The following is a 13,584-nucleotide window of genomic DNA, read 5'->3' as shown; positions in this document are numbered from 1 at the left end:
TTCGTGAGTGCACAAATGCCAGCCGAAGCTGAGAATTTAACGGTTTCCTGTGGTTCATCGCAGCTCTTGAGATCAGGGATCACGATACATGTATGTGTATGTACACATGCCGTTGTGTGGGTATTTGTATAATGCTTGACTACGTACATACGTACATGCAGCAGCAGCAACAGCAGCGGCATGTCGTTTTGCTTGTCGCGAGGAGAGGCAAAAAACTGCGCGCTACGGTGATGCATAGTGAAAATAAATAAGAACACATAAGATAGTTTATGTTACATGTAAATGGTACCTATGTAGTAGAAAGGAGAAGTAAACTTGCGGAAATTGGGTCGAAGTTTGTATATAATAAATTACGTAATCGTAAGATACATATTATATACCTCATTCGTGAAATAATTCATTGTCAGTTAACGTGCAATTACTAAAGGTTTCCATAAAGACGTAAAAATCATCAATTTTCTCATCATGAAATAAATGCGATTCGTTAGAGAAATGTGTCGTGTCTTTTTCCCATTGTCGTCGAAATGTTCGAAAAGTTGAAAATTTTCCATTCCATTTACACACGGAATAACGAGTGTTTAAGAGGATGCTACGATCACTCTTTACCGGCGGAGTAAAATTTCACTGTTTTTTCTCTCTCTTTTTTTTTTATAACCATTATCGAAGCCTACGCACAACTGACGTGAAAAAGTCAACATTTTCAAAGTAATTCAACACGATGTAACGAGGAAGAAAAATATGTAAAAACTTTTTTTTGCGTCACGCGAGAAAATATAAAGGTCAGACCAGTGAAAATGTATTCCCGACATAACTGCTGGGGTAAAATAAAAAATTTTCATTGATATTCTTATCAAGATAAGTGAAAAAAATTAACCGCAGTCGGTAAATACCGTGACTATAGGTATAATGTACACCACCATTTTGCTTGACGAAAGGCGTAAAAAAATTTACTCGTTTAATCTGATTGCGAAATCAGAGTAAAGCTGAATACAAATATATCCAGCGAATAATGATCCAAGGATGTATGGTTACGAGAGAAGAGATAATCGGGATCGAACAATCTTCCGCGCTGCTCCATATTAATCAATCCGAATTTTGATTTTCTTCTTCGCCTTCTTGCCGCTCATTCTCGTCCTCCTCGGGTGAGCTGGTGCATGCAGCGGCAGCGGGGTATAAGACGTTGTTTTCCACCTTGCCATGGTAACGACGATCATGGCCACCCATGATCGATACGGGATGTGCCCTGCTGGCCGGCAAGAGAGAGAGAGAGAGAAAGAGAGAGAGAGAGAGAGCTCGAGAGGGCGGAAGAGAAGAGGGAGAGGAGGAGCGTGACGCACGAATGAACTGAGGCACGTGGTCCTGTCGCCACGTGCCACGCGGTGGCGGTTTAATTCTCTCTTAGTCTCTCTCTCTATCTCTCTTTCTCTCTCCCTTCAAAGTCGTAACAAAACCAGCACAGCCGTATGAACAATCAGACCATTCGCTGTGCATGAATGTCGAACAACTTTTGCACCTTGTAGATTGTTGTTACGTAGACGGAGAGATGGGGAGAGAAAACAGAGAGACTGAGAAAGCCGCCTGCCGAGTGCAGGTGTACAATGAATCTGTTACGCGAACGACCCACGACACCCCCCCCCCCCCCCCCCCCAAGGACCGCTTCTTCAAAATTTTACTATCTCGACGATAATAATCGCCAAACTTGGATGTTTATAAACTGTATTGCAAAGGAATGATGATGATAGAAGGAGAAACATACATTCTTTGTCCTCATTCTTTCGCGTATCATTTTAATCGTCAGAATATTGTCTCTAATTCTTCGATGGATGTTCAATAATGTTCATTAATGGGCGCCATTCTAGTGGCTAACTATATTTTATCGGTATCAAAACTGAAAACGAGTTTTCTTTCTATGAAAATTTTGTGTGTTCATGATCAAGTTATCGTTTGTTTTTCCTGTTAGTTGCGTCGTTATAGTCATTGGCGTATAGAATTTGGTTAGAAAGGAAACTCTGTCCAGTTTTTATTCGAACAAAAAAAAAAAAAATATAGTGAGCCACTAGGAACCGATTAATGAACATTACTGTACATAATTGTATTCAATGAGTGTGGAAGAATCACAAATTGTTCATTAAAGCTTTGTTATACCGTACAGTTAGACATACTATACCCTACTTTCACTATATCCAAAAAGTTCAACTTCCTCTACTTTTCATTCTATAGTAATCAATTTTTACGTCTCACTGATTATCCAGACATTATTATCATCATTTTATATACATATTTCAAATTAACGAACAGAGAAGAGAAATGAAAGCTTACAAATCTGCACAAGATTTAATCATATGTCAGAGTTAGACACTTTATTATACAGTTAAAATGTTTGAATATAACTGAAATCAAAGGAGCTGATAAATCAGCTCGTTTTATCCATGCCGCTTCTCTTTCACTGGCTGCATTTAAAAAGAAGGATCGCCTCTTATCTTATTCTGCATATTGCGCAGAGCCTGGCAGAGATGAAACGCGAAGGATCGATGGTATTTGAAGTAATGAGTGAAGCGTATATAACCGCATAAATACGCGAAGGAAGATCGAGTTTCTGCGATAAAACAGCTCCTTTTTTGAAAACACGAAAAGCTGTTAAGCTGGAAAATGTGAGATAGGATCAAATCATAGATATCTAAAAATTGTCATTTCCTGACGGTCACGACCGGAAACAGTCCAAATTGTTATACTTGTACTTCCCCCATCGTCATAGCTTATGGTTACATATTGCAGGGCGAAATTCCTTCAGATGTATTACAGCAGAAGAAAAAGAAAAATAAGAATAAGACGACGAAGAAGAAGAAGAGGTGGAGGATCGAGCCAATGGCGTACATTGCAATCTGTACAATCGGGTTGAACGCGAACTTAACCTGCTGCCAGTTGAAAGGTAATAAAAAAATCAATTTTAGGTCACGGGCTTGCTTGCCGACCGAGCTTTGTGCTGCATGTTTTCCCGTAGTTTGAATAGCATGTATATTCTTCTATTCCTCCTGCTCCTCCTCCTCCTTCTTTTTCTTCCACCTCTTTCGTCTTAGTCTTCTTCTTCGATTGTCGGAAGAGATATAACGCCATGCTTCTGCTGTTGGTGCTACTGCTCTTGCATTGTTATGGAACAGGCATTATTGCCCGTTATCGCGATATTTGATCAGCAAGGTCTAGGTTTTTTGTCAGAGAAGATCACCTAGCGTCTATGGACACGTGATTATTTGATAAACGTGTGTTAAGAAGTTTTTATTTATTTTCTTCCGCCTCACATACGAGCGTACGTATTTACGATGATGTACAGAGCGCATAATACAACACAAAATAATTACGTAACGTGCACAAACAGCTATGAACCATCATCATCGCGTCTATACCTGTATAGTGCATGTGTGTAAAAGTATTTTGTAACACATATATAACCAGCCAGTGTCCTCCTCACCCCGATTTACCAATCAACCGAAATGCGTTCGCGTGTATTTATCACGTATTATCAATGAAGCTGAAGATGAAGCTAGCAACCAAACTTACCAGACAGATATGTTAAATTTTTTCGAAAATATAAAAATGCAGTTCAATTTTCATGGTATTCGTAAAATTTTGGATTTCGGTCTTGACTACCTCATTTGAATAAGCATTAAACCGTTTGGCTGATAATTCTGGCTGCTCGTTTCAGCCTCGTGTATTATCATCGACGTCGTGTAGTCTTTGTATGGAATACACTATATGTATAGTATATACCGATACGTGTGCCATACACGAGGACGGCAATAAATCAGCCTTTTTTTTTTTTTTTTTTTTTATCTGCTTTTCACACACATACACAAGTGTATTATGCACTTCTCGAGTTTTGTCCTTCTTTTTTTCAATCTCATCGTGTATTATAGGGTATAAAAAAACTTGAAGACCGTGAAAAAATACTCGTCCGTCTTTGAATTCGGTTCGACGATGTGAAAGTTGTCAAATTATTATCATTATTTTCATTCATCGTTAAGGTAATGATTATGAAAACCATTCATATGTAAGAGAAACAACTAAAACAACGCTGCGATTGAAAATTTTCAGCATTAAAATCTCTATATGTATATATTACGATAAACATGAGTATAAAAATCGAAAAGGAATAAATACCTGCTGTAAAAATGTAATTTTCCAATTAACGAATAAATGAAAATGTATTCAAGAAAACTTGACGATTACCGCTGTATCTAATCTACACCATATATACAAAATTATCAAACACGATATACCTATTGTGTTGTTGTTTGTTTGTTATTCTTTTTCTTCTTTTTTTTTTGCATTTTTCTTTCTCTAAGATTCGAAACTTTGTCATGAGACTGCAATTCTTTTTTTTTTTTTTTTTTTCTTTTCCATATCGAAAAACGTTATGCTATTATAACTTCCGGTTGTTAATTTCCAATTTTTAACCGTTGGACTTGGGATAAGATGTTTTATCTACGTTTTGTTTCCGCCAAGTTATCGTCAAGGAACGGATATGAATATTAAAGTATTTAGACTAAAATAACTTGAAACAACTACTTAGTATTTGTTGTTTTTCCTTACAAATAGAATTGCAAGCCAAATGTGTAATTAGGTGTGATAATATAAAAGAGCATCGCAAGCGTTTTAGAAGATATAAGCAAAATGTGAAATTTCGTTCTGGATCCTGAACTACCGAAAGAGAGAGATGAAAAAAAAAAAAAAAAAAACAATCCAAAATAACAATGTATAAGAATTTTTTTTGAATAAGTAACAAAAAAAATAAAATAAAAATTAAACAATCGTCGCACCAAAAAATCGGGGTTTTACTATAGCGCGAATTACCCGTGAGCACCACATTTTCGCACTCATCTCGTAAACTGATTACATAGAGCCAGTGTTCTTCTTTATCGACGGATGTTTGAGTAGAGGAGCTTTCGAAAGAGCCTTGAAAGCTCGATTCTAGGTGGCGACGGCGGCCACGTTCGTTTAAAATAAATAAAGTAATGAAGTTTGAAAAAAAAAAAAACAAGAAAAAAAAAACAATAAGTATAAAGCCCGAATAATAATAATGATAATAATGACGGCAACAACGCCAATGACGGTAAAAAAAAAAAAAAGAGGAAAAAGGTGAAGAGAGGAAAAAAAAGAAGAAGTAAACGAACATCTTGATTACAAAACAAATGAACAGGTAAAGTAAATTTAATACCGTGTTATAAATTAACTGATAAACATCTATTCGCACATCCATCGCAAAAAAAAATTACCTCAACTCTTTCCAGATCGTCAACTCTGAATCACCATCGCGGAAACCTTGGGCTTACCGAACCGTCAATTATGCTTAAACTTAAAATCTGAAATAATGGGTTTAGTTGGTCGACTGACCAGACAGAAAATAAGATAAGACGGAAAAGAAAATTACTTTTCGATGTGAAGCATCTTGAGCAGGCCAAATGAATAGTCAGATTCTAAAGACTAAATTTTTCTCCAAGTTTCAGACGTCGGAACTGATTCGCAGCAGAATACAAATTCACTTTTGACGTTGTATCGACAACCTGAATTCGACGATTGGTTCGATCGGATTCAATGCCCGTCTCCGGGTTCGTCGCAATGTGATAGAAGAGAACTTTTAGAAATTCATCCAACGCTGGGGTTCAAACTCAACGAATGAATAATATGTAACCGATATCGACCGGAGAAGGGTCAGAAAGTAAGATCGAACAAAATTCTGAGACTGACATGTACTCCGAGAATAAATTAGCTACGTTGCGCTGTTATTTCATGGGATAGTATGACGAAAGGGTGGGAAGTAGAAAAAAAGAATAAAGAGAAGCCATAAAATTATGGAGAACGAGGGATACGAGGGAGATAAATCATACGATGCATTGTAAACAATATTTAGTACGGTGGCAAACAGAGGCCAGAGGCAAAGTAAACACTGTCGAGGAGTCAAGTACACGAACAAATTCGCGCTCTCGGCGTAATAATGAGAAAAAAAAATACGACCAGTTTCCAATCAACAAAACTAGTATATAATAGAATGCATCGCTGCTCAGCTGTACTGCGAGTAACGGTGACGATATTAAAATTCTTCCACGCGAATGTGTATAATACTTTGAGAAATAAGGTGAGAAACATTCGGTAAGCGACGACGTTTCATCTTTAGCAGGAAAGTCTCGTTCGGTGCTAAAAATCAATCGACATACAAAGCCCGAAGTTGTTTTCTTATGCGCATACGAGACATGTAACTTGTAGTCGCTAGCATGTATGAATGCGCGTGAAAATAAGAGAACTTGTGCGGCTGAATTTGTTGTTTGACTTGGTAAATTTATGACCAACTGAGGTAGGTCTCGATGCAACAATATTCAGCATCGCGACAACACATGTGACTTGGGGTACATATTGTTAGTAAAAATTAGAATTGCCGCATTGCATCGATAATCCAGAAGAATAATCGAGGCGATTTATTTTCCAGTTTTCGTTTTTCCCGCCTATTTTTTCGCCGACGTTCAATTTTTTCTCTCGTATCAGGCAATAAGCGTTATTTTCGCTCTCTACCGAAAAGGAAACTCAATGTCACGCGTACGTATGTGTGAAGGCCATGTCGTCGTTCCAACACGATACAACATGTCTGCGACGACGACGACGACGACAACGTCGAAGGATCGGTACGAGAGCCGACGACGCCGTCGCGTGAAAAGGTCCACCATACGAACAATGCATGCGTTATAATATAATTGTTACCACGATGTATCCCGAGAATCGAGAAAAATTGCACGGAGAAGCGGACATGCGGTATCCGTGTCCGAGGCGATGATAATATATACATTCATGTAAATATACGCGCATTTACGTATAGAAATGCAGAGGAATGTACCATACACACACACACACACACACATCTTGCGTATAAAATGTGGTAAATAATAAATAATACTCACGAATATTGAACGAGGATCGATTCTCTCCGTCGCAAATTCTCCTCTGGTATTATTGGTGCACAATATTATCCTCTCGACTTTTAATCTTTCTTTCATGTGTATATAATAATATTTGTAATTAAAAACAGAAAACAAAAACTTAACACCAGCTTTATTATTGTTGTTGTTGTTGTTGTTGTTATTATTATTATTTATTTATTTATTTTTTCTCTTAATTTTATTTCACTTTGTACGTCAACATGTTCGAACTGTATGTGCGAGTGTGTTTTTGTTTTTTTTTTTACATATATTCAAACCCGTGTATATTATGTGTTTATACATATATATTTATTTGTGTGTGTGTATACGCGTACGTCGTACAGCATATATCGTTGTATACACCTTGCGAATATATGTATTATATATTACGTATGTACGTATACGTGTATATGCATATATATATATATATATATATATATGGATATATTTTTTCGTGGACGATGTATGTGTGTGTGTGTGTGTGTAATTTAGGATACGGAGAAGCAAAAAAATAATAAATATAATAAAAAAATAAAGAAATTAGAAGAAAAAAAAAGAACAACCATGATCAACGAGCTAGGAGTTTGATCAAAACCACAATTTTCATGACGTCATCGGGCGCGGGGCATGCGCAACTTGTTTTCGGTGATTTTCCACGTACATAACGCGCTCATAACGTACCACCACGTGTAAACTAACACAGAAAATTGTTTTCCCCTAGTCTACATAGCTGTCCCGCGAAACGACTCGCCAGCCTCTCGGTCACCTCGGTTCAGATTTTTCTTCAACTTCGAGACCGACTACGGAACGTCGACCGAAAACCAACCGTTCCCAGAGGCTACTTCCATACACTCCCACTTGTTAAGTGACGTCCACTGACGTCACCGATAGTTTACCTTGAACGCATGACATTGAGCCGCAGTCCGGCCAACCCACCCTCGACAAATCCGTACGCGGATTTTCGTTCGACATATGTTTCGAACATACTCTTCGAATAATATTATACTCACGTTGTTGTCGGACTGGTCACGCTCAAATCGCACTCGTTTCGTGCTTAAGTCTCCCTCGCGAATCAACTCGATAAACTCACTCTTGTCACGCTCTTTTGTTCCGGTTACAGCTCACCCCCTTGTTACTTTTGAACATATTCATTATGCTCGGGGAATTTGGAAGGCTGATCTTGGGGAATTTATTCGCGCGCGGGCGGGCGATCCCCGTGTTCTAGAGATAATTGCGCCCCGGTCGATAAGTGTGTATCTACTGCGCAGGCCTCGCTTAGCGCGGCAGAAATTCAAAATGACTGATTTTTCGAACGCCTCCTAGGCATGCCTGCGAACTTTTGACGGCACTATCATCAAACGATCGAAATTATGTTGTGGAGAGAATCTTTCGATCCCCTATAAAACATATATACATAATTGTCTGTTTCTTCGATGGCCACAATAGTATTTTACCACTTTATTTCTTATATTCAAACGGGCAAAAAAAGGGTGATAAAATAACGACACACATAAAATCAGTTTCTGATATACCTGATTTCGAAATTGAAATTCTACGGAATAAGAAACGTCTTAATGCTGAATATATTATACAAATTTGCTACTGATTAATGCCTAGTTTTTTTTCTCGTAATATTATATTTCTCCACATTACACAATCAAGCTACTTATCACGGTCTGATACAATTTAATTTCGTTTATCGAACTATAGTTATTATCATTCTTCAAACGATTCAACAATCCTCAGTCAACGAACAGCAGGCCGAGAGATATGAGAAACAAATGCGAGAAAGATGCGTGATCGTCGCGTGTATAATACCGCGGCGTTGTATGGAGAAAAAAAAAAAAAAAAAAAAAAAAAAACACCTTGGTGAAAATATGTGAAGGATTAATATTGTGGATATAAATGTAATAAATTTTTTTACCAAATAAATTTTCCGTGAACGAAGACGTAAGCGAGATCGCAAGCCAATTCTTTGACACTGAAAATCAAAAGAAATCACTACACAAAACTAGACACATCAACATGCCTTAGAACGTTGTTAAACACGCACCGTTTATCACACAACTTACACCGCGATATTTCTCAGGTATTGTAATCTCAAAAATTTGACCGACGGAGCCAAAAAATATTGAAAACGTCGGTCACCACGGCCTCTGCTTGTGCATGCTGGCTGACGGAGAACGGAGACAGACCAGTTTGTGCGGCTGTCGGTCGACGCTTTGAGGTTAGAATACGTATTTTCATAGGCGGATACGAGGGTGTCGGTTCACTGGGACAAATTTTGCAGGTGGTATCGCTGTTTTTCTTGCATCCACTCCGAATGCGATGACAATTCAGGGCTCGGTGTGAGCTGGAAAAATTCTTTTGTTAACCCCTTGCAAAATGGCAAATTTAACGAACGCGACGAGTGGCGACGCCGAGGTCAAGACGAAGGTGAAATCCGACCCTGAGGAGGACTGTTGCAGCTCGACCAGCCGCCTTGGGTTCGACCCTCAGACCATTCCTCCCCCCCTCGGATCGCTCACGATAGAAGAATGCCCCAAGAAGAAAGTACTCTCGTTGAAAACAATTTTGGAGCGGGATCCTGTCGCTGCTGACGTAAAGTGGTCTCTCTTCGTCGCTGCCTCTCACAGCTACAGATATGACTCATGCCTCAGACCTTATCCCCCGATGTACGTTAGGAACGAATGCAAAGACATCGAGGCTCTGGTATGTCTCGTCTGTGGCAGAGTGCATTTTCTTTTTCTATGCTTAACTGTCTCTGTTGCAATTTTATACGCTACTCAGACCTACTTCGTATTTCGTAGAGGGAAGCCATCCAGACAATACCTCCACTCTCCATAGTCATTCGCCAATTAGACGAGCCTGATGTTTATGAAAACAACTCAGCTGCGGTCGATTTGCTGTACTGGGTTCTTGTTAGACTTAGAGACCCGCAGATCAAGAGCGTAAACAAAGAATGTGTGAGTTCAAGTCGTAGTATTCCATTCCACTTAGATGTTATGAGATTGTTGAACATGTTCGTTTCTGAGGACGGCTTTTTCTAAAAATAAAACACCTGTAATTAGATAGACAAATCAAATGCGAATTTGCAAAAAATTTAGCATTCCGAAATTCTTATGCTTAACTTCGCCGACAATGATGTTGCAGTATGACTCTGTGCTGAAGCGTGTTCCCTCTGAAATGGCAGTGGCACCTCCTAATCTAATATTCCAAGTTGCAAGCACCAAGCAGTCCCCGTTTGAGGAGAGGTGGAGAACAGCTGCCCAGGGACACACGACCCTTTACGCTTACCACGGCAGTCGACTGGAGAATTTCCACTCAATAATCCACTACGGCTTACAGCAGAACATGTGCAAGGTTGGCATGATTATTCTACTTCAAACACTCGCATCATTTTTGATGTTTATTTCATTGCTTTTGTTATACTATCCAGAGATCTCTCTACGGCACAGGCATCTACTTCTCTAGCGAACTGGGTGTCAGCTTGCCTTACAGTCCTGTTGGATACGGATGGGGCGGCAGCATGCATGGCAGTCAATTAAGCTGCGTCGCTTTGTGTGAGCTCATCAATCACCCCGACATGAAAAGAGGGGACTCAGGTGAAGAATAATTTGTCTAATTCAGGGCATCTCGTTTTTGAACATAATAGTTTCAGCCCTAATTTTTTTTCTTATTCAGAGGATGCAGCAAGAAATACTGTATTCGATGCAATGAGTGGCAAAGTTCCAAACAAGTACTATCTCGTTGTAAATAGCGATTTAGTTCGTATCAGATACCTGCTGGTTTATAGCCAAGAGTTTTCTTCCTCAAGGTAAATGGAAACGACGAAAAAAACTTTTTTGCAGTCTAGTGTGTAGAGACAAATATGGTTTTGGCGTTCCATCCAATCTATTTTGTCGTCTTAGCAACATTCTGACACTTATCAATGGTTTCTGTGCATGATCAATGACGAAAATCCAAGCAGTTTCTCAGAGATGGATCAGATATTTTTTATTCATTCTTTGCTGCTGCTTTCAGGCACAAGGAAGGACGAGGATTGGTTGCCTGGTTCAGAAGGCACAAGCTGCTCACTTTTGTTCTTGGCTATGTGGTTCTGTTGGCATCTGTCGGGCTGACTCACAACAAGTACGTTGAAAAGTATTGCAGACTGTTTATCCAAAAAGTTGGATTCCAGTAGTCGACTAGGTTGAGATTTATCACACCATACTTTAACGATTCCCAAAGCTTATCATCCAGACTGTCGTTAGTATGAAATTCAATTTTTTTCACATGCATTTGTAAGTACAGACCCTTAAATCGATTCTGACCCATACAAGGTCACCGATGGTGTCTGTCTCCTATATTAAACAGGCGGTAGCAGACTACACTGTTGGCCTTAAATGGGTCAAAATCAATCTGAGGGTCTGTACCTGCAAAAGGCAATCGAAGACCATAATATCTACAAATTTGTCAAGAAAACCAGAAGCAAAATTTTGGTTCGCAACGTTTACACTACTTTGATATTAGTGGTGATTATAAGCAACTTGCAGCAGCACTACGAATACTCCCAGAGTCACACACATCATTCAAAGCAAATCGATTAACGGTAGTCGTGCGAAAATATGATTTTTTTAAGTATTATTTGAGCAGTTTTTTAATTATTTACATTGATATAATAATTATAGATGAAAATCATCAGATTCATACTGTGATAGTTGGTAACGCACGTTTAGTGCCTTGTTAGAGTGATTGGAAAGTTTTCTGTGACCAAATAGTCGTCCTCAAATACGACGATTAGGTTTACTTCGAACTCTGCAAGAATATAAATTAAATTAAGTATGATTCGTGTTTCAACACGATTATTGAAGATACCCTGCACACTTACCAACTTTGAAATTACTTGTATTCAATGTCGGACAGGTAAACAGACGTGGGAAAATCATGTAAATTGGTATCGCTAGCCCAGTGCAAACGTTACCTTCTCCTATTTGTATATTTTGTATCTCTGTAGCTGTAGCAATAATAATAACAAAAATCAATTTATGGAATAAACATTTTCAATGGAACTGCTGAAGGCTACCTAAACAATTCTTATTTCATTACCATCTCTGGAATATCCCTCCGCACATCCACACGTTTCCACTCTCACCAGCTGAAGCTCAATCGACTTTATGGGTACTTCGCAATGCTCAATGATCACCTGATTGTAAAAAAAAAGAAAAGAACACATAGAATTTGCTTTACTTGATGCAGGAAGCTCTCTATTTACCTCTCCGGTCAAGGGCTGAGTCAATTTACAGCAGACAGAGTCAAGTCTTCCAGATATCAAGAATTTTGGTACGCCAGTCCTTTCTCTGATGTTTTGAAGCGACTCTGGTGTTATTTTGTAAAATACTATTTTAGAGTGAGCTTTTTGCATTTGTGAATTCGGCGGCTTATCCTCCATGATAAATTCCAAAGACTTGCTAACATCCTTTGCCAAGAAGCTGCGCTTGATATCGCAGCGAACCAAATACTGAATGCTGACGAATACTCCATGGTAAGTTTCGTACAAAGGTTTGTTGCCTCGGGGCTTCAGCGGCAACTCAAAAGGAATTTCAGTTTTACCACTTGGTATTTTACCTGCTGGGGCAACGTCCAGCGTGTACTGCACCAGCTGAATCGGCTGTAAAGTAGGAGAAACAACGTAAGGAAAAGATAAATCGAGGAAGCGAAATACCAACCTTGACAGAGTTGTAAAACGCCTCGAATATCCCAACATTTTTTGAGCTCAACTGAAGGCTGACCGAACCTTCCATAGTTAGGAAAATACCATCGTGTTTAACGTCAGAGTTGCATTTGAGCAGAATTATTCCCGACACTATTTCCTATATGGTGTCAGGAGAAAGAGAGAGAACAAAATGAATGTAGGCTTTTGCATAGTTTATCGGAAGTTGGATCATAACCTAAAAATTTATCAATTATTTATCGACTGACCCCTTCGTGATATATTTTGTTGGCTCTCTTGAGCTTGATATCCAAACTTATTGCCATTGTTACGTGACAAAGTGTCTATCACCCGTCAGTTGCACTTCTATAAAATACATATGAATTAATATTTTGACAGCTGTTTGGCAGCTGTTGAGATCGACGCATTCAGCCATTCGTAATGTATGCATGTATGTACTTACACTAGTAAGAAATCTACAACTCTGTTTGATAAAAGCGAAACTACACTTTTCTATGATCATCGTAGAATTCGGAATTGTTGGTAATTGTAACTACCATGTTTATCGAATGGAAAACGAAAGTAATAAATAAACTCTCATTCTATCTGAAAACTCATTTCTTCTCTCCGTGATTCGTAACACCACTGAGATAGATAAATATTCTCACTAGTTAATAATATCAACAATTATTTACAGTTTTCCAATCTGTAATGTCGTAACTTTCCCACAAATCGATTTGTATAACTAATTCTCTTGTACAAAGCCGCGATATCTTTGCAGAAAGTGGTAGAGATGTTTCAATGAATTATTCGGTTTCCCTCGATTCACGGAATGCCTCGATGTTCTGTAATATTTGTAAATTTCATACAAAATCTACCCAAAGAAAGAAAATTGACTTCACATCAAGAAGTAAAGAATGATTTCAGCAG

At 38.6% G+C, this 13,584-nt stretch overlaps 3 protein-coding genes across 10 annotated transcripts in view; 1 reads left to right on the top strand and 2 right to left on the bottom strand.

Moving 5' to 3' along the window:
- The window catches only part of LOC124411563 (myocyte-specific enhancer factor 2), a 71,515-nt gene extending 64,412 nt beyond the window's left edge, over positions 1–7,103 (bottom strand). For 2 of the 7 annotated variants that reach the window (XM_046890757.1, XM_046890756.1), the window contains exon 1: positions 6,945–7,065. The gene's annotated coding sequence lies outside the window, so the exon portion shown is untranslated. Of the gene's footprint in view, positions 1–6,944 lie in introns of all 7 variants that reach the window. The other 5 variants (XR_006929680.1, XM_046890758.1, XM_046890755.1 and 2 more) reach the window with 5 other exon arrangements.
- Positions 7,104–8,851: 1,748 nt separating this feature from the next.
- On the top strand, positions 8,852–12,008 carry LOC124411565 (protein mono-ADP-ribosyltransferase PARP16). Of its 2 annotated transcripts, none has more exons than XM_046890760.1 (7): positions 8,852–8,869; positions 9,253–9,674; positions 9,773–9,928; positions 10,116–10,325; positions 10,402–10,567; positions 10,647–10,779; positions 10,986–12,008. In XM_046890760.1, exons 2-7 carry the CDS (start codon positions 9,348–9,350, stop codon positions 11,143–11,145), a joined length of 1,152 nt encoding a protein of 383 aa, XP_046746716.1. In that variant the 5' UTR covers positions 8,852–8,869; positions 9,253–9,347; the 3' UTR covers positions 11,146–12,008. The 2 variants fall into 2 exon arrangements, with proteins under 2 accessions (XP_046746716.1, XP_046746715.1); XM_046890759.1 differs by lacking the exon at positions 8,852–8,869 and adding an exon at positions 8,977–9,189.
- On the bottom strand, positions 10,094–13,303 carry LOC124411566 (vacuolar protein sorting-associated protein 26C). Its single transcript, XM_046890761.1, has 7 exons — positions 13,118–13,303; positions 12,924–13,017; positions 12,671–12,814; positions 12,217–12,612; positions 12,051–12,147; positions 11,833–11,958; positions 10,094–11,759 (listed from the first exon to the last, which is right to left on the bottom strand). The coding sequence occupies exons 2-7, from the start codon at positions 12,978–12,980 to the stop codon at positions 11,677–11,679; spliced, it is 903 nt and encodes a 300-aa protein (XP_046746717.1). The 5' UTR covers positions 12,981–13,017; positions 13,118–13,303; the 3' UTR covers positions 10,094–11,676.
- Between the last annotated feature and the right edge of the window lie 281 nt (positions 13,304–13,584).

This window comes from Diprion similis, chromosome 10 (assembly GCF_021155765.1).
Source record: "Diprion similis isolate iyDipSimi1 chromosome 10, iyDipSimi1.1, whole genome shotgun sequence".
In the NCBI taxonomy this organism is placed as follows: domain Eukaryota; kingdom Metazoa; phylum Arthropoda; class Insecta; order Hymenoptera; family Diprionidae; genus Diprion; species Diprion similis.
Note: the sequence above shows the minus strand (reverse complement) of the source record. Positions and strands in the feature narration are given on the sequence as shown.